Genomic DNA, 25,426 nt, shown 5'->3' on the forward strand with positions numbered 1-25,426 from the left:
ATTTGGTAACAATAGCGATATGAACCTTGATTTTAAATAATATGAATAAACTTATTAAAATATATGATTAAGTCCACTATAAAACAAATGAGACTCAAAATATTTTGAATACTATTCCCAATTTTCTTTATCAGCTTGCTCAAAGCTGGGACATTATTTAATCTCATTAAAATATCTTACAGGCTATGATAAAAGCAGAGAGACTCTTAATTGAATGCTTAATTGAGGTGCTTTTGCAGTATCCAAATCAAAATAAGCGAGGGAGTGTTGACTATTGATCTTTTTCTTTCTCCAAGGAACATTTTTGTATATACCACTCTGGATGACCTAGTCCAGAACCAAAAGAACTCAGAGGCATTGGGAAGTTCTTTTTTTTTTTTTTTTAATTTTTTTAAAGATTTTATTCATTCACTTGAGACACAGAGATACAGAGAGAGAGCATGAGCAGGGGGAGAGGCAGAGGGAGAGGGAGAAGCAGGCACTCCGCTGAGCCAGGAGCCCAATATGGGGCTCGATCCCAGGACCCTGGGATCATGACCCAAGCCGAAGGCAGACGCTTAACCATCTGAGCCACCCAGGTGCCCCCACTGGGAAGTTCTTAACGCATATGTATTTTTCCTGCTTATTCGGCAATCATTCTTTCATCAACAGGAGCAAGATATCCTGTGGAAAAAAATCCTACATAGCTAAGGTGGTAAAACGATCCCTTTATAATCTTCATTGGGATCTGAAGAACTAACTCTTATCTCTCACTCATAAATCAAACAATGTCTGATAAATGTGGTAGCTTTGCATACCAAGAGGACTGAGCCTGGAACCCAAGACCTTTCTCATTCCCTCCAGGGCTATGGGCTTCCTTCTCAAAAGCCAGAGATGTTTCTTTGATACATTTGCATAATAAACCCAAATGAAGATGGAAGTCTTGATTCTGCATATGTCAGCTTTCCTGGAAGTTTTCTGTTTGCTCGCAGATTTTTATTGCAAAATGAAAAAAAATAGATCAGGGAAAGAGAAATTTTATTGGTGGTCTAATATTCCCAAGACATGAGAATTTTGAATTTCTTGCTTTTATCGTCTTTAAATTATATCGATATAAAAAATACAACTGCGACACTTTTCTATTTATTTAATATTTCTCTGAGTCTCATTAGACATTAGCTAGTTATCCATCAAGCATAGCAGAAGCAGACTTTAGGTTGTCAAGGACACTGGAATTCTCTCTTTAGTCCAAATGACAATTTTATTTAAAAACAAACCTCTTTCTCAAGAAAAAGATTAAAAAGATTATTTGAAGCTTTTTCAGATTGAGTGGTATATGCAAATGACAGCCCTCCTTTGCTAAGGTCCGAGGTCTTGGATGCTTCCTGTATACGTTAAGGACCACACAGAAATACACATTTGGAATCAAAACTGGCCCTTGTGTTTATAAGTGATATTACCTTTAATGCAGGTAGGGGGAAAGAAGTCCTTTTTCACCCCTGAGGAACCCAAGTATTGCTAAACCAAGGTTTATAACTTGACTGTCCTAATTGCTTTCCTTTTCTTCTAGACATGCATGCCAGGATTTTATCGACTGCGGTCTGAGCCGGGTAGCCACACTCCTAGACCAACTCTGGGCACCTGTGTTCCATGTCAGTGTAATGGACACAGCAGCCTGTGTGACCCTGAAACCTCCAAGTGCCAGGTATTTACCACGTCTTTCTTGACTAAGGCCCCTGTGATCATTTATCTTTATACATGCTCAGATAGCGTGTGCAGAGGTGAGTGAGCTAAATGGCAGGGAACTTGTGTATGTGTGTGTGAAATAAAACGTGGGAAAAAAAGACATTTACCATATTATACATTTTTTAAAGTAATTAAAAATTGATCATTGCAAAAACCACTGCTCGTGTCAAGAAATAAAATATTAACAGCATTTTAGGAGAACACCTGAGGATACTACTATTTATTTAAAATCATACGAGGGCTTTTTTTCTGATTACATGCAAAAATAAACATATAAAAAAATCTGGAAATTATAAAAAAGTATTAAAAAAAGATAAAAGTCATCTAAAATTCAACATAAACGTTTAATATTTTTGGTATTTTCTATGAATTTTATGCATGTGTTTATAAATAAGATTCATATAATACCATAGGTGCCATTTTATGTTCTGCTTTTTAAATATACCTATTATGAGCATGTTATGTTGCTGGATGTTCTTTGAAATCTTTAGTCTTTGATTAGATTACGAAATCCCTATTTCCCCCTCTCTCTTGCAGCATCACTTTTTGGTTTCTTTGCTATCTTAAAAAAAATAATAGTAAAAATAAAAACAAAAAACAAAACAAAAATAGGGGCACCTGGGTGGTTCAGTTGGTTGAACGGTGGACTCTTGGTTTCTGCTCAGGTTATGATCTCTTATCAAAGACTAAAGATTTAATTTAACCACTTAATTTAACCCATAATTTAACCACTTCCCGTAGAATTCCAGCTGCTCTTGTTGTTGTTGTTGTTGTGGTTGTATTCATGCTAACAGCCTGCCCTCCACCACTGCTATCCACCTTGGAACAGTCAGGACTCTCAAGAAATTCAGGTTTGCCATGTCACCACAAGGAGTTCCCCAGACTCTAATCCTCACCCAGGTCTGGACATCAGATTTGCTAAACCCATTTCCCACCTCTCCTCATCTACTGAAACCCCTCCAATGAGGCTTCTGGAACTCAAAGTAGAAACTCAGCAAACCCCCCCACATATTCTCCCTCTTTGTTTAATATTCTCTTTGTTTTGCTGTCCCCAACATACTGCTCCCCCTAGAGCCCTCCAAGTGGTAGCTCTTGCCTCACACTCTTCACTTCCACTGAGTCTGAAGGCAGGTATCCTTGCTCCTCACTGCCGCTTTCCTATCATCCTCCCTTCTCCCCCATAACAACACATGGCTTTGAATCTCATGCCCCCATCTATTTGCCCACTACACCTGCTCATCGATGTTCTCTCCTAACCCTCAGGTCACTCACCTCATTCCTTGAAGATTTTTCCTTTGTATCTTTGCCATTCTCTCTAGCACTATTCCTGTCATAATTCTTGGTGATTTTAATGTTCGTGAAATTAACTCTTCCATACCCTTAACTCTGCTTTTCCTCACTCCATGTTGCTATTCTAGAACTTGTCATTACGAGAAACTGAAATGCCTCCACAGTCTCAAGGTCAGTTGTCCTCTTCTTCAACCACCATCTCTTTTCTTTCCAATTCACTTCTTCTTGATACATCAACTCCAACCTTTTTAGTCTCACCATTGATGCTCACACCTTTTCATTGTTCCTTAGCTCCTTCATGCCCTCACTTTCTCAACCAGCTTAATATTCACAACCCTTCATTAGTATAGCTGCCTTGTAATGTTCATTTCTCTTGCTACTCCTTTATTTTCACTCAGTTAATTCTAACGCTTGTTAAATCCTACTGTTCCACACCTATGCCTTCTAAGCTGAATGTGGCTGATGAAAAACAACTATGTTTTCTAGTCTCATCATAAATTCATCATCACTCACTTCGGATCAACCCTTTGTGCTCCTCTGCAATCATATCACTTTACTTCAGTCCATTTCCTCTCCCACATTTCTGGATGATTATTTCATACCTTCCCCTTCCTCTTCAAGCCCTCAAACCCCTCCACCAATCCTTCTCCAGACTTAATCTCAATTGATGGTCATGCTTTTATTTCATTGAAAGATTAGAAGTAGTTGGAAGAGAACTAATAGGATCTTCCATTACCGCATGCACCCACCTTTCTGCATCTCTGTGCAGTTACTCCAACTCTTCCATCATTTTAGATGAACTTTTCTTGTTTCTAGAAAAGACCAAGTCTGCACTTATGCTCTAGATCCCAGCCCTTTCTCCTGCTCAAAGACATCATTCTGCCCATCCCTATTTCCCCTCTCTCTTGCAGCATCACTTTTTGGTTTCTTTGCTATCTTAAAAATAATAGTAAAAATAAAAACAAAAAACAAAACAAAAATAGGGGCACCTGGGTGGTTCATTTGGTTGAGCGATGGACTCTTGGTTTCTGCTCAGGTTATGATCTCATGGGTCCCCCATGTGCATGTGTGTGCATGTGCTCTATCTCTAAAATAAATGGATGAATTTTTTTTTTTAAGATTTTATTTATTTTAGAGAGAGAGCATGGGTGTGTGCAAGGGGAGCGGCAGAGGGAGAAGGAGAGAGAATCTTAAGCAAACTCAGTCACGGTGAGCATGGAGCCCCACTTAGGGCTTAATCCCAGGACCTGAAATCATGACCTGAGCCAAAATCAAGAGTCAGACATCTAACCAATTGAACCACCCAGGCACTCCATAAATGGATGAATCTTTTAAAAAATAAAATAAAATAATAAAATAAGATAAAAATAAAAACAAACTCTCTTGACTTCACTTTCCCTCTTGACTTCTACCACTTCATTCCTCTCCTTATATACAGTAAAGAGTTGTTTATACTCTCTCTAGTTTCTCTCCTCCATTCTCTCTTGAATTACTAAAACCAGACTTTTACCTCTACCACTATACTGAAACCAGTGACTAATATTCAGCTATCAGCCTTCATCTTTCTTGATCAATCAGCAGCATTTGCTACTCTAAATCATCCATTCTTCTTTAAAGTTTTTGTTCACTTTGCTTCCCTGGACATGCCATTCCAGGGATTTCTAAACCAGGTGACTACACCTTCTGTCTTTGCTATATTTTCCTCCGTACTTGAAATCTACATACTGGGGTTTCCAGGATTCAATCCTTGGAACAGTTTGCTTCTCTAACTTATACTCATTCTCATGGTGATCTTACCCAAGCACATGCCTTTCAGTACCTACACTGAGAGACCATGGTATTTACCATTGTTTCTATGATTAAATTTTAGATCCAACTCCTTAATCTCTCTAGAATTTATTGTGGTATGAAGAGGTATCTTTCTTCAAATATATATTATTTTATTTTTTATTTTATTTATTTTTACTTATTTTATTTAAATGCAATTAGTTAACATATAGTGTCAGATGTAGAGTTCAGTAATTCAGCAATAGCATATAACACCCAGTGCTCATTACTTCACGTGCCCTCCTTAATTCCCATCACCTATTACTTTAAAGAAACATTTATTTATTAACATTTCCTTTATTAACATTTATTAACATTTCCTCCTTAATACATTATGGTATCTGAATATATACACATTTGTTTTATCCATATTAAGATATGTTTAAAGGATCATCTATTCTGTACTATTTACCTTCTAGTTCTTATTACAGTGTTCTGATCACCTTCATTTTATACTAAGTTATAATATCTGAAAAATTAGGGGTGCCTGGCTCAGTCAGTTAAACATCTGCCTTTGGCTCAGGTCATGATCCCATGGTCCTGGGATCAGGCCCCATGTCGGACTTCCTGCTCAATGGGAGTCTGCTTCTCCCTTTGCCCTTCCACCACCTCCTCCCCCTGCTCATACTCTCTCTCTCTCTCTCTCAAATAAATAAATAAAATCTTTTCAAAAAATCTGGCAAACTCAGGTCCTTTCTTCTTCTTTTTCTAATTTCTTGACTAGATGTAATTATGTATTCTTCCAGATGACATTCTGATTCAGTTTCAATCTCTTCACCAAAGAGTGTTACTGGAATTTTTATTGGAATGGCATTAAACCTATGTGTAAAGAATTGCTGTCTTTACAATATCCAGTTATCTTCCCTCAACCGAGGTGTATAATACTCTTTTCTATTCAAAACATTTTGTGTCTCACAGTATACTGTTTTTATTATTACCTGTATAGATTATGTATTTCTTATATTAAAGTTATTTCTATGCATCTTACATTTTTACTTCAATGGTGAATGTTACATTTTTTTCTGTTTCAATATATTCACTAACATGTCGTTACTGATAAACATTAACAGAATAGATTTTTGATATCCAACCACTTTGTGGTTCTAGAAGTTTCTCAGTTGATTCTTTCAGTTATTTTTATATTTACAATAATATTATTTACAGATCTTTGTAATTGTGCTTTTTCTTGCCAGAAGGTGTACCTAGTATAATAATTTTATGTTTTTGCCTTAAGTCTTCTAAAAATATTAAATAGGAGGGTAATCAGCTTCCTCTCTTATTCCTAATTTTAATATGAATGCCTCAAGTCTTTTGCCACAAAGTATGACGGTGGTGGTTAGCTGAAGATAGATATTCTTTACCATGTTGAGAAAACTTCTTTTTATTCCTGACTTCTTAAAGATATTCCCTTTCAGTCAGGATAGGATATTGAAATTGATTATGTGCTTATTTGTGAGGAGTAGAGTAAAGGAAAAGATGCATTAAAGATACGCATTTTGGATATGATCATATATTTCTTTTTACCTTAAACAGAATGATGAATGATATTATTGACTAGATGAATAAGTGAATAATATTAACCATCCTTGAATTCCTGAAACAATTATTATTTGCTCAGTGTAGTATTCTCTCTCTAATCTGCTGGCTTGTAAAATTCAATAAATAATTCAAGAGAGGGGATTAATTTATACATCTTAAGTGAGAATTAAATGCATTGTTTCTTCTTATGTAATCTTCACTGGTATTTCTTAGCAGAGCTATATTTAATTCATATTATTTTTTTTAAAGATTTATTTATTTATTTTAGAGGAGAAAGAGAAAGCGTGAGTGAGGGGAGGGGCAGAGGGAGAGGGAAAGAAAGAATCTCAAGCAGACTCCATACTGAGTGTAAAGTCCGACACAGGGCTCGATCTCAACACCCTGAGATCATGACCTGAGCTGAAATCAAGAATGGGACACATAGCTGACTGAGCCACCCAGGTGCCCCCATATGATTAATTTTAAAACATTCATAAAGGATACAGTTTAATTTCATTTTTTTAGGATAAAAATTGTCTTTATATTGTCCTCTTTAGAACAATTGGCTATTATAGCTATTTTTGTGCTGCAGGTCTATCTTTTTGAGATATCCCCAGATGAAGTGAAAAATAAATACGTGTGCAATCACACATGCACAGCTAGTATAAATTTCTGTGCTCTGAATTTTTATATGTTCCTTCAGGGAACATATATAAGTTTTGAATTTAGGCAACTTTGTTCATCTTTGAAATAACCCCAGGAGGCCAATAGGAAATAGCTATTATTACTCTGATGCTATAACTGAGGAAACCTGAAGCATACTGATTTCTTTTCTATGTGTAGTATGGATCCCAGTTTAATATCAATGCCATTACACAGAGCAATGCCCTCAACTTTGGGTAGAATGATCATAAGCATGACTCTGGGGTCAGACTGCTTTGGTTCCAATCCTCACTTCATCTTTTAGGGGCTGTGGGAGCCCAGTCAGTTATCTTAAGTCAGTGAGGTCTTAGTTTCCTCATTTATAAAATGAAGATAATAATAGTACCTACTCAAAGTTTTTGTAAGGATTCAATGAAATATTGTATAAAGGGTGTGGAACACTACTTAGTCCATGGCAAGTTCCAGAGAAGTGATAGTGATGATGATGATGATGATGATGAAGAAGAAGAAGATAGTAATTACCATACATGTTATCCACCATTTATAGTCTAAGAATCAATCAGATAATAATTAATCAAAACACGTAAAAATCATTATCAGCGCTATGCTAGATTTCCTCACTTTTTCTTTATATCTTTCTTCAAAAATATGGAGTAGAGAAGAATAACACTATAGAAAACTTTACGGCCTAAGCATTTCAACTTTTAAATAAAATCCACATCACTTTGTAACGATTCTCTTCATAATTCCTAATGAGACTTATCAGAGAACTGTTGCTTCACTCGAGGCATTAATATATCCTACACATAGACATGTTACTACCAATAGCTCAGTGACTATTGTCCCTTAAGGAAAATTTTCTTCCAAATGGAAGAGCAAAACCTATGTGATATTGAACCCCAAGCCAAGGGGAAGCAGAGGTGAGGGAGCAAATGCTAATCAGCAGACACACAAACACCCAATAGACAATCTCAGGTAGGTAGATAGGTAGGTAGGTAGGTAGGTAGGTAGGTAGATAGATAGATAGATAGATAGATAGATAGATAGATAGATAGTTTTTCCAAGTTGATGTAATACACACATCTATATCTATCTATATCTCTATCTATACCTTTCTGGATATATTATCACTACACCCCCATGGTTAGTATTATTTTTGCAAAATTTTTAAAGAGAATATTAAAAATTCTCATCTAGCTCAAATAACTTTTTGAAGACCAAATAATTTGTGAAAATATTATTTTCACTGTATCACAATTCTTATTTTAAAATGAAAAGAAAAAAAATCATTATTGATCAGCTCTGTTGTCTGAAACCACCAGCATCTATGATTAAGCAGTTAGCCCTGTATTTGGTAAAGAGACTCATAACTAGAATCTACTGTGTTTAAGGTACTTTATAAACACTATCTCATTGAATTTATCTAACAATCTGACCAAAATAGGGATAGTTAGCATTTTATTACAACTCTGAAAGTTAATGCTTAGAAAATTTCAGTAACCTACAAGCCTTGGCTAAAGTATTAGAATCAGGTTTCAAATCCACTATAAAATGCTATCTACAGACTGTGAGAGAGAGTAAACACACTGTTATCTGATTAAATGATTTGATTTTGAAGGCCTAGAATTCCATCCTAGAGTACTGATAGAATCTGCAAATATGATTAAGAGCCATGTATGAAAAATATTTCCAAAAATCATGGAATTATGAAATTTGCCATAGGATGGAAAGCTGTGAAATGCTACTCCAGGTTTATAAAGGAAAGTAAATTGTAGCTAACATTGATTTTTGATCTCCAGTAAAACTTAAGGATTGCTTACTTAACTAATATCTGTTAAGTGTAGAAAAAATAGTGCTCATTAGGTTCACTCAAAATAAAACATATCAGACTAATTGCTAGATTACTGTATGTATAAATCTGAGATCCTTCCTGAATCTCATTATGATATCAAATTCATCAGGAAGTGTGATAGGTCATATCTCAAATTCAGCAAAAATAGTAACAGCCCCCAAATGTTCAACCCTATCTACATATGTGCCAGGACCAAGGCTGATCATTATAGATAGATTTTTTTTCTCACTTATTCTTACAGTAAACTTATGTGACAGATAGGATTGTTCCCTCTTTTACAGTTGATAAACTAATGTTGACAGAAATTAAATAATTCGCTTACGTCATAAGCCGGTAAAGATCAGATCTATGATCCAAACTCTGGTTTGTTTAAATAGGCATTTGACAGAATGTTTCATGATATTTTCACAAACAAGTTTGAAGAGATATCTGGGCCAGATAGTAATCAGTTAACAAGTTTAATGACTGTAGAAGTTTCTCTACCCCTGAAGAATATGTGCTGGGTTCTAGGTTCATATCTCCAATGATGAGACATAGGCTTTGTGTTTCACCCCATCCTGTTCAAAATCGTGATCAGTGATCTGGATGAGATGTATCAAATAAAGCTGGAAGTGTAATCTAATGTATTAGATGGTGGTCAAGAAGCTAAAAGAGCCTGACAGGTGGAAGTATGAGCCACAATTAACAAGATGAAATTAATATAAGACTTTCTGAACTTAGGGAGGCTCACTTGTTCATTCATTCTTGTGGCACTTAATAAATATTTCCAATGCGTAGGTATTGCAGTAGGTGATGAAAAGATACCAAGATGAGGAAAGCAGAGGCCTTGCCCTCTAGGAGCTTATATTCTAGTGCTTAGGGAAAGAGCAGAGAAAATGACGTGTAGTAGCAATTCCTGTGAAATAGGAGTTTTTACTTGACTGCAGAGTCATGTATCCAAGATCCAGATGAGGGAAGGGAATATAGTCACTATATTTGCAAATCACGGTAGAGACTTTAATATCTATTTTAAGAGAAATTCTGAGTGATCAAGATTATTAAATGTTTAACTTGAAGAGATTTAGGAAGTAATAGTATTTTATAGACATTTGAGGACTTGCCTTGAGAAATGGGAATTAGACTTAATCTTCGTAGCTTCAGAAGGCAGAACTTGGATCATTAACTGAAAATCAGAATGAGATAGTTTTCATTCAACATAAGGAAAAAATTCATAGCTTATAATTGTACAAGATGAAAAAGGCTGCCTTATAAGGATCATTCATTCAATAATGTATTTAAAAAAAGGTGGGGAGGCATCCCTTTAAGGAAAGAAGACTAAGTTAAGCAACTTCTCACCTCAGATCTAAGGTACTATATAATATTAATGTTATATTATTTTGATTTAGTAGAAGGAATATATACCACCAGTTTTTCCATGTGCAAAAAAATACAAATATCATATATCCTAATCTGTTATTGAAAAGGTACTAGAACATATAATATCACTCGAGAATATAATTAAACTTCTCGTTAGACATCTGAAATATAGGAATTTTTCCTAAAGATTAATTTCTTTTTTTAAATTTTTTTAAAGATTTTATTTATTTATTTGACAGAAAGAGACAGCAAGAGAGGGGGAATGGGAGAGGGAGAAGCAGGCTTCCCGCCAAGCAGGGAGCCTGATGCGGGGCTCGATCCCAGCACCCTGGGATCATGACCTAAGCCAAAGGCAGACGCTTAACAACTGAGCCACCCAGGTGCCCTGAGATTAATTTCTGTACAAGACGAATATTGTGTCTCAAAGCAGACAGGAAAGTCATATGAAAGGTCTGTGTCAAAAAGTTTCAAAAATAGCATCATGATTTATGTGTTGTGTTTGTGGACCTAACCAGAACATTTGATTTCGTTAACCAAGTTTAGTATGTCAGTAACCTGTGAAAGACTGACTGTCCAGAGAAGGTTAAAATATTTGCTTGATCTGTGAAGAAAGTATATAGAGTTGTAGGTATAAGAGCAGCAAACCATATTTTTGAATCTCTGTATTTCTGGTAGTGATCAATATTATCTAAGTGTTTTGAGTCAATTATTAATGCTATATTAGGTTACATAAAATAATTCATTATGCAGTGGGTTTATTTTTACAAAAGCAAAGTGCTGATAATTGTTCAAGAGCCTATATATTTTTTTGGCACATGTTTATTCACATAGCTATAAAATATGTCCTTAAAACACTCCCCGGTTAACTTACCATTTGACACCTTGCTGAATGATTTAGACTGGAACGTATGGGTAATTTATCCTGGAACCATCTCTTGCCATGCTGTTCTTAAATATGGAATGGTTATTTTATTGCTAAAATGCTGGTTCCTTTGGATGGCTGAATAAAAGAAGATCATGGTACTTATATAGCAAATCCTAATTCAGAATACAACAAATTATCTTATGCTGTTAACCACATTTCTATAAAGTCATTAGACTTGAAACTTGGCCTTTTTCATCTTAAGAAGACTGACCAGTTTCATCTATACTTCCTATATTGTGCATTCAGTCATTCAGAATAGTCATCAAATGACTACCATATTTCAGTCACTGTGTTGAGCTAGAATGGGCATTTAGCCCAGACTTAGGACATCAGGGAATGTTTATCAGATAAAGCAACATTTAAAATGAGAGCTGAAATGAATAGGTGCTAATCTGGTAAGAGGAGGGGATAACATTCCAAAACAAGGGATTTGCATATAAGAAGTCCCGGAGGAAAGAGAGAGCACGGCATAATATGAGAATTTCAGATGGTCCTATATGGCTTTCACATAGCATACAAAGGTAGCAGGGGCTAGAGGTAAGGCTGGAGGGGTAAGTGAGCAGATGAAAAGTCTTTCTTGCCATGCTGGAAAGTTTATAATTCATCCTAAGGACAATGGAGAACTAATGCAGGCTTCCCAGCAAGAGAATGGCATGGTATGATAAGTTCTATAAGATGGTCATTCTGATTGCAGTGTGGGAAAATCACTGCATAAAAAAATTTAGAAGCAGGGGGCACCTGGGTGGCTCAGTCATTAAGTGTCTGCCTTCGGCTCAGGTCGTGACCCCGGAGTCCTGGGATCGAGTCCCGCATCGGGCTCCCTGCTCAGCGGGAAGCCTTCTTCTCCCTCTCGCACTCCCCCTGCTTGTGTTCCCTCTCTCACTGTCTCTGTCAAATAAATGAATAAAATAAATGTAAATAAATAAATCCTTCTTTTAAAAAAAAATTTAGAAGCAGGATCTTTACCTAAATTCTGTTCCAATAAGCCAGGTAAAAAATGAGAGTGGCCAGATAAAAATAGTAGAGATGAGAAAGTAAAGAAACAGAGAGTAATAGAATCATGGAACGCACTGATCAAACAGGTTCTCTGGCATGAGAGGGGCCTCTAGACTGCTGGCCTGGGCAATTGAGCAGGTGATAGAGACCCCAGATGAAATGGACAGTACAGAAATATTAGCAGGTTTAAAGAGAGATGAGCTTAATTTTTGATAGTTCAAATTCAAGGTGCTTTTGTTATGCAGTAAGATCTATCCAGGAAGCATTTGGAAATGTAAGTCTAGAACTCATTAGAGAAATCTGGCCTGAATATGTAAAATTTAGAGTTTTTGGCAATTAGATGATACCTAAAGTCAAAGTAATGGGTGAAATCACCAAGGTAGAGTGTGTAAGAAAAAGAAAAAGAAAAAAAAGAGGTGAGAGCCAAAGTTAGAATCAAGGACACCAATCTTACTACACAGAAAGGGAAGAAAGAGTCCATGAATGAGCATAAGGAAGAGTAGCCATAGAGTTAGGAGAAAAATCAGCAGACCATACCATTAAAGAAACCATAGGAAGAGAAATTTCAAAGAGTAGCCAGAAATATAAGCTGCTGCAGAAAATTCATATATCATGAAGGCTTATTATTGTCAAGGAATTTTTATTTATCAACAAATATCTTATCAGTGAGCCTGGAGTCCTGGTGACATGAGAAGCTTTTTTAAAGTGGGGAGAGCTGAAGGGAGATAAGGAAATAGAAATCAGGAATGCAAATAATGCTTTTAAAATGCTTATCAAAGATAGATGGAAATTTCCAGAGACTTGAGGCCCCAGAGATATTTTTGAGCTAGGGAAGTCTGGACCAACCTCAAATGCCAATGGGATAAATGAGCAAAGGAGGGAAAGATGCAGATGCTGGTCAAAAGGGGGAGGCAGAAAGGCAAGGAATCCAGTTTAGGAAGAGAGTAGCTTTAGACAAAGGACAAACACCACTTCCTATGGACAGGAATAAATGTTAAAGGGATGGAAAGTACTGCAAGACAAATGGCAAGTCTTTCACAGGAAGCTGAGGGAACACTCAAATGAGTGCTTCCTTTTCTCTGAAAATAGGGGGCTATCGTCAGCTCAGGTAATGATCTCAGGACTGCGAGACTGAGCCCTGGGTCAGGTGCTGTGCTGGGTGTGGAGACTGCTTAAGATTTTCTCTCTTCCTCTCCCTCTGCCCCTCCCCCAGCCCACCCCCGTACGCACCCTCTCCCCCTCTCTCTAAAGTATATACTTCTCAAGAACTCTTTCAATGAGATGTGTGTGTCTGTGTGTGTATATGCAGGAGCACACACAGGTGGGGAGCTGTATGATAAATCACATTCTAACTCTCAGTAAATGAAGAACGAACTTCTCCCTTTTCATTTACAGAATTGTCAACATCACACTGCTGGTGACTTCTGTGAACGATGTGCTCCTGGATATTATGGAATTGTCAGGGGATTGCCAGATGACTGTCAGCAGTGTGCTTGCCCTCTAATTTCTTCCAGCAACAAGTAAGACTGAGAAATATTACCTTATTTCCCAATCAGCACCATCTGTGTAGCACACGGGCTTTCTGTGATTTAACTATTTTTTCCACGTAGACAAACTCTCAGTTTAAGATAGACTTTTTTTTTAAACAATATAAAAACATGACAAAAGTGAGCACATAATGCTCTGTGGTTTATTTTTCCATTAAAAGCCTGTCCCAAGTAAATAATAATTACTAATTTGCACTAATTAAAATGTCAATACTAGTATTAACATAATTTATGTTTCTGAAATAAATGATATATGTACATACGTGTGTAATTTGATACACTTTTATAAGGGTCTTGTATTTGCATATAGTTCTGCCATAAACTCATCTATGAAGGGTTGTTTGGGTACATATTATCTGACTTTTGTGACTCCTTCCACTCATTTTGTGTATTTAATTCACAATTTGTAAAGAATTATTAAGAAAATAGTTGAAAAAATAGTTAAAGGATGGTGACTTATTTTTATGCTCCAAAATAAGCCCGTATTTCCCAGAATCGCAGTCCCGTTCTGTTAAGATGGTCTGAGCTTGGTACCATGGAAACACAGCCATAAGGGGAAACAAAAGCCAGAATATCTTATTTCAGTGCTGTCTGCACATTCTGCATTGGTTTATATATTGATGAAAACCCTTGTTGCTAACTATGTCTATACTTGAACGTGTAAGTGATTTATAGACTTCAATCTCTACCTGGTAGGGCAGTTTTTTCTCTAAGAATTTGCTTTTGAAAAGAATGTAGGGCAGTTTGTTCAGAATTAGAATCCTGGACTCCTTTTCTTGAGTATATGAGAACCACGAAGCAATTGAGATAAAGAGATTATTTCCCCGCTGCTTACTCAGGGTTTTTTTGTTTGTTTTTGTTTTTCTTGTCCTTAGCTTTATTCTGAAAACATTGTCATGTAAATTGTCTCCCTTTCTTCTGAAATCTCCTCTTTTTTTTTTTTTTTTTTCTGCTTAAGAGAACCACAGGTCTTTTGTCAAATGTAAATTTTTAGGTAAGTGGGTTATTGACAAGGATAAAATACGTGTTCTTTTTGTTCTGGCAAGCACCAAGTGGTAGGTGTATGAAAAATAACATTATTTCTATTTTCCTTTCCCTAATCTCCTTCTGATGACTAGATTTAAACAAGAGAATGTTATTTATTGTATTGTTATTAAAATGTGAGCCATTGGATTAGAAAGATTCAGTAATTAACTGATAACTTCTTTGATAAGAATGAAGCATAACGTCTGCTGAAAAGGCTCACAATAAAATGTGTGTCTTAAGAGAAGTCAACTTAAATATAAAGGGAATTCAAAGGTACAAAATACCACACTTGATCTGGGAAGCTTCAAGAACATATTGAAAGAAGTAGTAGCATTGAAAGAAGTAGATGCTGCTACTAATCCTGGTAATAGATGCTGGTAGTAGCATCTATTATAATAGATCATGAACAGTGGATTGAAAGGTTTTTACTGGGGGAGATAGCAGGAAATTACATGAACAAAAGCTTAGAAAACAGAAAACACAATTCTTCACGTTTAAGAACTAATAAGTAAGAGTTTGGAGCATGGAGTTCAAATACAATTCATAATTGCAGATGAAACTGAGCAGGAGAATGGAGGCCATGGTATAGAAATCCTTGAATGCCCATCTAAGAAATTGCTATTTAATTTTCTCTGTAATGAGGAAACATTGCAAGCGTTTAGTTAAAACAAACAAAAAGAAAAGGTTAATGTGACCAGAGCCACACTTTAGGAAGACTGTTATGGGAGAGCTAAGTAAAATGAATTAAAACAGGCAAAGAAAAAAGTGAAGAGCGCGATTAATATAAGCTATTGCACTAATTTAAGCAAAAGATAATGAGAACGTGAAGGCAGGCGATAGTAACAGGAAGGGAGAGGAGAGGACTGGTGTGATGACAGCCTTGTTGAATGCAGCTCTCCAGAAGTGCTTACTAATTAGACATGAGCAGTTCAGACCAGGCAGGAGTTGAAGCCCAAGGTTGTTAGCCAGGTTGACCTCAAAAATTGTAGCGCGATTAACCGAAATAGGGAAACCAGGAGAGAGCTATTGCAGAGGACAGACAATTTATGTTCTGAATAGGTTAAAATTGATATGATAGATCTGTCCAAATGGAAATATGCAAATAGCTGCAGAAAATGGAAATAGAATTGGAAGGGCAGATGGAGGAAGAGATATGTTAATAAATGAATTAAAATTGGATAAGATTTCCCAGGGTTATGTTTCCCAAGGGGAGCATGTGGAAAAAAGGAAAAACAGAATTCCCTACACTAGAGAAACCAGAAAAGAAAGATGAGCCAAGACGGGAGCTGTCAGGGAGGCAAGGGAATGGAGACCACAGGGCTACGGACACCCCCAGCGAGAAAAGCAGCTGCTTCCAGAGAAGCTCAAGTTCGCAGGGGAGCCATGACCTGTGAGGGTCACGGAAGAGTTTTGATAGTCAATTGTGGAAACAGACATTATGTTACAAGGATGTCCGCTTATAGCTTTAGGAATTTCTGAGAAGGAAAAAGAAAGAGTGCTACCTTGATTGGTTAGCAGGATCAATAAAAAGGTGTGTTTTCATTTTTGTTTTCTGTGATTTGTATAATTTAAGTATATTTTTATGGAAAAGACCCTCTAAGAATCAAAATACCAAATCCAAGTGGCTAGTTCAGTGGCTTTCAAACTTTCTTAACTGCAACCATTGTAAGAAATCATTCTTTTATATCATAACTTGGGACACAAAAAACTTGTGTGTATATAATATAAAATATATTTATACATATACATATGTATATATATATCCTATAACTTTTATTCAATTTTATTCTCCTGCATTATTAGAAGAAATTTAAGTCCAAACCTACTAGAGTGATTTCATGACCCACTCCTATCACCACCTAAAGCTTGGCACATTAATTAACAAAGCAAAGACCTGTGTGTGGTAAGAAGAGTTAAAATACAAAGCAAAGAAATACAAGGATGAAATACAGTTGAAGGAGGCGGAGATACCTCTCTTCAGTGGCTTCAATCTGTGCAGCCAATGAAAAGTAAGGAGTAAGGCGAGTGATCACTAACTCACTTCCATGCATGAGTTTTTCAATATTTCCTACCAAGACAAATAGGACAAACTGTCAACCATCTGGACAGTGTAGCTCAGGGGTTATCCACCGCCTACTCAAGGAAAGGTCAGATATCTTTCAGCAGAGTAGAAGAAACCCTCTCCCCTCTGCAATCTGACCACCTTTTCCCACCAAGGCCCTCTCCTCCCTTCTACAATGAGGCCACGTTGGAGTCCCTTGTTCTTTCCCAAACACGCCAGCCATCTTTGTCAGACAGAGAAAGACAGAAACTGTGTGGTTTCACTCACGTGTGGAATTAAAAAAAATTAAACTCGTAGAAACCGAGTGTGGAATGGTGGTTGTCAGGGGTTGGGGAGGGGGGGGAAATTGGGAAAGGCTGGTAAAAGGATACAAACTTCCAGTTATAAGATGAATGGGGTCTAAGGATCTAATATATAACATGGTAACTGTAGTTGATAATACTTTATTGTATAATTGAAACTTGCTAAGCAAATAGAACCTGTGTTCTCAACCCCCCCACACAAAAAAAGGAAATATGTGGGGGTGATAGATGTGTTAATTAATTTGTACATATATGTATATCAAATCATCCCATGCACACTTTAATTATATTACAATTTTATTTGCCAGTTATACTTCGGTAAAGCTGAGCAAAACACAAGTAGATGTGTAATGTGATATCAGACAGTGCAGGTGCTACCAGGGAGAACAGAGCAGCCTCAGTGAATTAAGAGGGGCTGGGGTACCCTTTTAGCCAGGGGCTTCCATGAAGATCTCCCTAAACAAAGGCTTGTTGCAGAGACGAATGAAGTAATGGGGAGAGCTACGTGACTGCCTGGAGGAGGAGTAGTCTACCAGAGGAAAAAGCGAGGACACTGGCCCGGAGACTGGCCCATGCTTGGTAGACAGCATGGATCCAGGGCAGCTGGGGCAGAGTAAATGGTGTCAGGGGAAGCGTGACCAAGACATGACTCAGGGAAGCTCCAGTGGCTAATGAAATGTCCCAGCTGCTAACAGTCTTCCAATGGCAAAATGTGGCTTGGAACAGGGAAATGCAATGATGTTAGCGATGGCAACAAGATCAGCAGTTTCAGGTAGAGTGTATGTGGAATGTGAGAGAAAGGAGACAAAGTTGACTCTGTGGCTTATGGCCGAATAAGTGGAAGCACGGAGTGACCATGGATGAGATGCGGAAAATTATAGAAAGGTCAGTGGGATTGTTTTGGAGGGGGAAACTCAGTTTTAGATCTGGTAGGGTAGATGCAAAGGTTTTAAGACTGAATGAGATCATTTAGGGGAGAGAGTGCAGGACAGGGTAGGAGAAATCTGAAGACTGAAATTAGGGCACATAAAGAGGTCAAGGACATGACATATATTCGGCAAAGGAGACTGAAAAAGAACAACCAGTGAACTGGGATAAATAGGAGAAGGGGGTAGGATCCAGGAAGCCATTTCATCTCTGTAGTATTCACAGGAACAACACAAACTAGCAGACTCTAAATCTTAGAAACTCTCTTGAGGCAAATTTGGAATTAGCAGACATAAGATGGCCACCAAGAGAAAAGCACAAGGATTTCTGAGTGGCCCTGCAGATAATATGAGAATGGAGAGTAGATGAGGGAGTTGTGAACAGAAAGAATCAACTCCAACTTCAAGTAAGTTGTGATCCCTATGCCCTCCTTCGTAAGTTCTCATATGTGATTTAAGGAAAGGGTTCAATACACCATAATATCATAATTCCAAAAAGTTATATCAACTATTCAAGGAGAATTATAACATTCTTGCATAGTAATTGAGACAGATATATTACTGTAAAGGATTATAATTTAATTAGGTTGGCTCTCTAGAGTTTCACTTGAAATGTCTAAAAACTTGTTTCCAAGTGCGTGTATATATATATACATATATATATATATCTTGTATTTTGTGTATATATATATGTAGCTCATATATATGTGAGTTCAAAATGTGATATATGAGTTTGTGTGTGTATGAGCTTATATGTGTGTGTACAGATGCACTCAGCTTCAAGCTTTAACGAGAGAGCTAAAAGCTTGCCAGTATGTGTCAATTATGTATTTGTGGATCTATTTTACGAAGGCAAAAAATAAATTTGTTGGATAATGAGTTTGTGAGTAGTAGATCAATTTGTTCACGTACTTCGCAAAGGTTAGAGTTTATTACTCATTCATATACTATTGATTCAATGCACTAGAAGACAGTTAAAATAGGGTCGTAATGGTACCTGACCGATAGGAGTTGTGGCCCTGGTCTATACACAATGTATCTTTTTCAGCATCAACTTCTTTTTTTTTTTTTTTTAAGATTTTATTTATTTATTCATGAGAGATAGAGAGAGAGAGAGAGAGAGAAGCAGGCTCCCCGCGGAGCAGGGAGCCTGATGCGGGACTCGATCCCAGGGCCCTGGGATCATGACCTGAGCTGAAGGCAGACGCTTAACCGACTGAGCCACCCAGGCGTCCCTTTCAGCATCAACTTCTTTAGCAGACCACCACCAACAACAACAAATGGTGTTTGCAGCATTACCATTTTGCAACAAATAATAATATTTTTTCCTTCCAAGTTTCCAATGCATCATGCAGTTTTATCTAGTGGGAATCCTCTACTTACATTTGAAAGAAGTTTGTAACAGTCTAAAATTACATGTTAGTACAGGTTAGTTTTCAAGTGTTGTTAAGTGTTTCTTTTGTAGGGTAAGATGATCAGAAATCCTGGCAAAGCCTGACTGGCCGTGGTCTACCAGTGCAGTCGTGAGAACAGGGCAAGTTATATAAGACCTACTTAATAGAAAAGATCATAAAATTGTCAGAAAATCTTATTCATTTTCATGTAGAGAGCTTTCCCTTCTTTCCTCACACTAAATCACATTACTTTGTGTTTAAAATAAATTTAGTTTGAAATCCGTATGTAAATTAGAAAAGGCACTCTTATTTTAAGTGAAATATTTATTCACACTTCATGTGTTGAAGTGCTAGTGGCAATTTGGGCTGAGTTTTTGGAAAAAAAATTATATAGCTTTTAGGACCATTTTTTTTAACTTGAAAAATATTCAGTAATACTTATTCTGCTATCGGACAAATGTGCATGAATTCTAGTCCTATTTTTCTTTCAATTCATGAAAAACAGGACACTTGCTGGATGTCTAATATTTTTATGGTTGTCATATAATTATTAAAATTTCAAAATGTTTATATAGTTAGTGTGAGGTGTCGCAAATTCATTAAAAACCGACCATATTTATTTGTTGACTATTATTGGTAGTATTTTGTTGTGACATCCTACCCTTTACTAGAAACTTATAAATAATTATAGATATGCCATTTATAACTACCCCAAAATAAGTTCCAATCACCTGGATAATGGACAGAATTACTTAAATATATAAGATAAATAGGTTAAAAGACTTTTTACAATCTTTTTTTTTTTTTTTTTCTTTCCAATTCAGTTTTAGCCCTTCTTGTGTCATGGAAGGCCTGGAAGATTACCGCTGCACCGCCTGCCCCAGGGGATATGAAGGCCAATACTGTGAACGGTATGCAGTCATGAAACCTAGAGATCCTACAATAAAGGATCACAATAGGACCGTATTCATTATTCTCATAATTTATTTTCATTTTCTCTGGGAGTTCGTATGCTTTCCACACTATTTTTTATTTTTATATCTGTAGACTTTCTCAAAAGACAGTTGTTTATTTCCGTCTTATATTTAGACTTTCTCAAAGATTCCAAATTATTTCACAAAGATCTAATTTATGTTTTCATGTACACATATCTATATATGTGGCACATATTATGTATCTATATTTAGTATTTAGTGTACACATATATATCTACTGGATACGTATCTATATGTCTGTATATGATCAATAGTTAACAATGCTAAAAGGCTGGCTACACATAATTCTCATCTTAACCCACTGGAAAGTATTGGCTAGCACTAACTGTGTGCATGTCACTGTTCTGAGCATTATGGCACCAGGCCACCAAATGTAGACAGAATTCAGAATTTAAATGTCTCAAGCATTCTTAATTAGAACAACACAAATAATAAATTTGATTCTCCTTTCCAATAAACAAACTATTATTTAAATGCTTCTTCCCACCATATTTTTTAAAAGTTGTTTTTTTAAGATTTTATTTAAATTCCAGTCAGTTAACATACAGTGTAATATTAGTTTCAGTGTACAGTTTAGTGATTCAACACTTCCATATAAACACCCAGTGCTCATCACAAGTGTACTCTTTTTTTTTTAAGATTTTATTTATTTATTTGAGAGAGAGAGTGAGTGAGAGAGAGCAAGCATGAGTGGGGAGAGAGGCAAAGGGAGAGGAAGAAGCAGACTCCCCACTGGGCGGGGAGCCCCATGTGGGGCTCTGTCCCGGGACTCAGAGATCATGACCTAAGTCAAAGGCAGACACTTTGACTGAGCCACCCAGGCATCCCCACAAGTGCACTCTTAATCCCCATCACCTATTTAACCCATCCCTCCACCACCTACCCTCTGGTTCACCATTTTTTTTTTTTTTTTTTTACAAAATCTGATAATGGATTTATGTAGCTATTAAATTGCATACTAACTGTAATACAAATGGTAAATTAAGAAAGCTTCAGACTGACTGTCTAGTAAGGTAATTAATATCTTCTGGATCCATATTTTCCATAAGATCAGTATCTTGGATATTGAAGCTTATCACCACCATTTTTATTTAGTGTTTTAGGTATTACCTCTAAAGTAACTATTTACATTATACACACATGATAATTTTAGCATTAATTGATAACAATATAAAGTTTTTATCCATGGATATAGTCTAGCTCCACCAATTTAGCTAGGTCCCATTTTTTTTTTTATACCTATACTATCAGAATAACTAATGCTCTACTTACTTTACACTAACATTGTCAAGATTGAATGTGTAGAGGAAACTGTTGGTGCCCTGCCTGAGTGCCTCCGTGGAAGCCTTCTTTCCCATAGGAGGGTCAAGAAGGCCTGAGAATTTACCCCACCTTCCTCCAGGGGTCCATAGCCAATGACTGATTACTGTGGGAGTACAAAAGTCCAGATGCTTATGCTTATGCTTGCTCCAGAGTTTTCCATGGAATTGGGCTAAGACCTGGAATCGTACCATTGCTTGGATTTTTTCTTTTCCGTGCCCTGCTTTACCCACCCCTTTGCTGGGTTCTTCTAGGACCACTTCCTTAAATTATCAAACTTGAATATCAAATTATCACACTCTTTGCAAATATAAACCAATATTAATTAATTGTATCATTACCCATTTAAAAGTCTTCTTTTGATATAACCAGCAATGGTTGTGTTAATAATAGAAGTAAGTAGATAACTAAATAATTAAACTTAAATTTTATAAATTCCAATGAAGTCTCTACAGGTTTGCAAATTATATTTCCAAATAATTCTGTATGTGGTAACTCTGAATAGAATATCCAATACTTTCATATATATAACAGTGCATTCACAATTTCTGTGCCAACAGAAATTAATAGCAATTAAATAATTCAAAGCAATACAAAAATCCAAAAATATTTCCATTTGTTTTGGAGATATATACAACATTTGAATATATATATATATTTTTTTAATGTGCTTTGGTATTCATGGTTAGGCTAATATTCATTTCATGCCCTTGTAAATACCAATAGGATGATGACTAAAAGCATCCCCGGACACCAGTATTATCTGAAGTAATTTATGAGAAAAATGTTTGGTAGTATACTACATTTATAAATTGGAGTTCCCACTATCTATGAAAGCATGTATATAGAAAAGACTGGAAGGGTGCACTGAAATGAGAATTACTGTCTTAAGGCAAAGTGATTATAGAAAATTTATTTTTTTTCATATCCATTAATGTTTAACCAATAGGAGTTGACAGATCATATAGCATATAGATGAACAGGGGCATATACTATCAAATGTGAATGTCTTGAATTGTTTTCACAGTTCTCAAATGTTGTTACAGCTTTACATTCATCATCTCTAACATATAAATGATCAAGTTATATTTCCCTGAAAAATTGCTTTTATTCAGCTAAATTAATCCAAAGGTCTTGGTTAAATTTTTATTGTAACTTTCCAAATAAATTTGTTCCACTTCTGAGAGCTTCTTAAATCATTTAAATCACCTTATGACCTGCCTAAACTCATCAGCTCAGGTCTAAAATTGCTTGCATGTTTTGAGTGTCCCTCTAATGTAGGAAACCCCTCCCCATGTTTTATCTTTGTTACTTTTGTAATTAATTCTTTGAGCATTTAATCAATCTCAACCTGCTTAGAATAGAATTCTTTCACCTGCAAATGTTAAGAAAAAATTTAAGTGGACTTATTTAAATGGTACTTTCATTGAGCATTTATAATATTACACTGAAAATAAAATAATTAGGGCGCCTGGGTGGCTCAGTTGGTTAAGCGACTGCCTTCGGCTCAGGTCATGATCCTGGAGTCCCGGGATCGAGTCCCGCATTGGGCTCCCTGCTCAGCAGGGAGTCTGCTTCTCCCTCTGACCCTCCCCCCTCTCATGTGCTCTCTCTCTCTCAAGTAAATAAATAAAATCTTTTAAAAAAATAAATAAATAAAATAATTAAAAACCACAAATGTATAAAAGCCTAGTTATGGATAACTTTTTTTTTCTTTTGCTTTGCCTTTTCTAACCAGCGCAAGATAAATTAACTTTCACAATTAGCTGTGCACATTTCCACAATCCTAGGCCACTAAAGATAGTTCAGGATTATCTGTCTAATGTTTGTAATTTTTAGTTTCAATCTCCTACTGTCTCTCAACTTCTTCCCAGACTTGTCTCTGGAACAAAAACTGTGGGTGTTGATTATAGTTAGCTGACCATATATATAATTTATTGTCCAAACTGCAATACTCTAAGGAGACATAGGAAGGGTTTTAATAATTAAGCCAGGACAACAGGTAATTTGGGACCATCCTGGGTAACCCAGAGCATATGGTCCTGCTAGTATCGTGTTTTTACCAGACTTCCAATAACATAATCCACAGTGGTATATACTTAGGTGAATGGATGTGTGAGTGAGTAGAAGTCAATGAATTGATTTCATTTGGGGTTCATTCAGTTGGATTTTCTTTCTAATACCTCAAATTAATGTTATGTATTTTATTTGCCTAACATTAACCCACCTCCTTGGATATATAATGGAATATCCATCTTGAGGAAGATGTGATAGAAAGACCAGTAAAATTAAATAGAAAATAGTAGTTTATTGCCACTTAACTTACTTCTTTTTGCTCATTAGTAAACATAGTGGGTTGAATTATTTGGTCATTTTGATCTTTAAAATGCATGAGTCTAGGAAAGCCCAGGTGTCAATATATAATTTTATTTATTTCTAATTTTAAAAAAGAAGACCTCAAAACAATATTTACAATCTAGAGCAGTGGTGGGCAAACTGGCCCACAAAATTTGGCCCATTCCCTGATTCTGTATGGTACTGTAAGCTAAGAATGGTTGTTACAGGCAAATGTTTACAATCAGTGTGATGATAGAAAGCACTATTTGAGCCCTAGTTAAGTAAATTTGATACCTTAACAAGAACTTCCTTTTTCTCAGTAGTAGATTGATTTTACATTAATAGATTATTATTACAAAATAATTTGTACTTGCTGATGATGATGACGATGATGATGTTTTGAGTTCCATCAACCAAAAAAATGTTTGCAAATGTATTTCTCTCTCACTGAATGATTTTGATTCTGCATCTTAGTCTGGAAAAGCCTAAAATAGGTACTGGCTGGTTCTTTACAGGAAAAGTGTACTGGCTCCTGATCTATTGACTCTTGTTATCAGTTTTGTTCCATCCAACAAAATGCATTGTACAACACACACGCAACAATTAAGAGACATGACTTATTATTCATCTCTTCTGCTTTTTCACTATTTAAATCCAGGTGTGCCCCTGGCTATACTGGCAGCCCCAGCAGCCCTGGAGGTTCCTGCCAAGAATGTAAGTGTGACCCCCGTGGCTCGCTGCCTGTCCCCTGTGACCCCATCACAGGGCTCTGCACGTGCCGACCCGGAGCCACAGGGCAGAAGTGTGACGGCTGCAAGCCCTGGCATGCACGCGAGGGCATGGAGTGTGTGTGTACGTACACTAACTTCCCCATTCATTCTGGGGGCCTCGGTTCCACTTCTGTCTCCTCTCCAATGAGAACGACTGACGTTTCTGTTTTTCTTTTCCTGCAATAGCTAACGCTGCTCGGCATTCTTCCTGACACTACCTATCTACCTTATGCTGTTTGCCTTATGCGGTTTTTGTCTCTATCCGGCTGAGCTGAGAACAGCTGAGAAAATCCTCAGCATGCTTTAGTCAGGGCACAGAAGACCTACAACCAAGCTCCTGGAGGCATATTTTATTTTGTCCATCTCCGAATTTGCAGTTTTACATGGAGTTGGCATAGGCCTCGTGACATATTAAAGAATTTGTAATCGGCTGGACAGGCACTTTAGGCCTTGAATTACAACTGACTTTTCTTTCCTAGCTTGTAGGGAAATCCACGGGCATAGTGCTTCATAACTTTCTCTTGAACTGCAGATCCTCAAAGCAGTGACAGTGAACTCAAGTATTTTTACTCACAGGTGCAGTAAATGGAAAGCA

The 25,426-nt window shown here is 36.6% G+C and overlaps 1 protein-coding gene across 1 annotated transcript in view; it reads left to right on the forward strand.

The window, feature by feature from the left end:
- Positions 1–25,426, forward strand: part of LAMA2 (laminin subunit alpha 2) — a 576,425-nt gene that overhangs the window by 382,318 nt on the left and 168,681 nt on the right. Inside the window, exons 29-32 of the mRNA XM_081828983.1 lie at positions 1,550–1,684; positions 13,548–13,672; positions 20,234–20,320; positions 24,720–24,913. Of these exons, the coding sequence (XP_081685109.1) occupies positions 1,550–1,684; positions 13,548–13,672; positions 20,234–20,320; positions 24,720–24,913 (541 nt within the window). The remainder of the gene's footprint in view (positions 1–1,549; positions 1,685–13,547; positions 13,673–20,233; positions 20,321–24,719; positions 24,914–25,426) is intronic.

This window comes from Leptonychotes weddellii, chromosome 8 (genome assembly GCF_054177405.1).
Source record: "Leptonychotes weddellii isolate Sample4059 chromosome 8, ASM5417740v2, whole genome shotgun sequence".
NCBI lineage: Eukaryota > Metazoa > Chordata > Mammalia > Carnivora > Phocidae > Leptonychotes > Leptonychotes weddellii.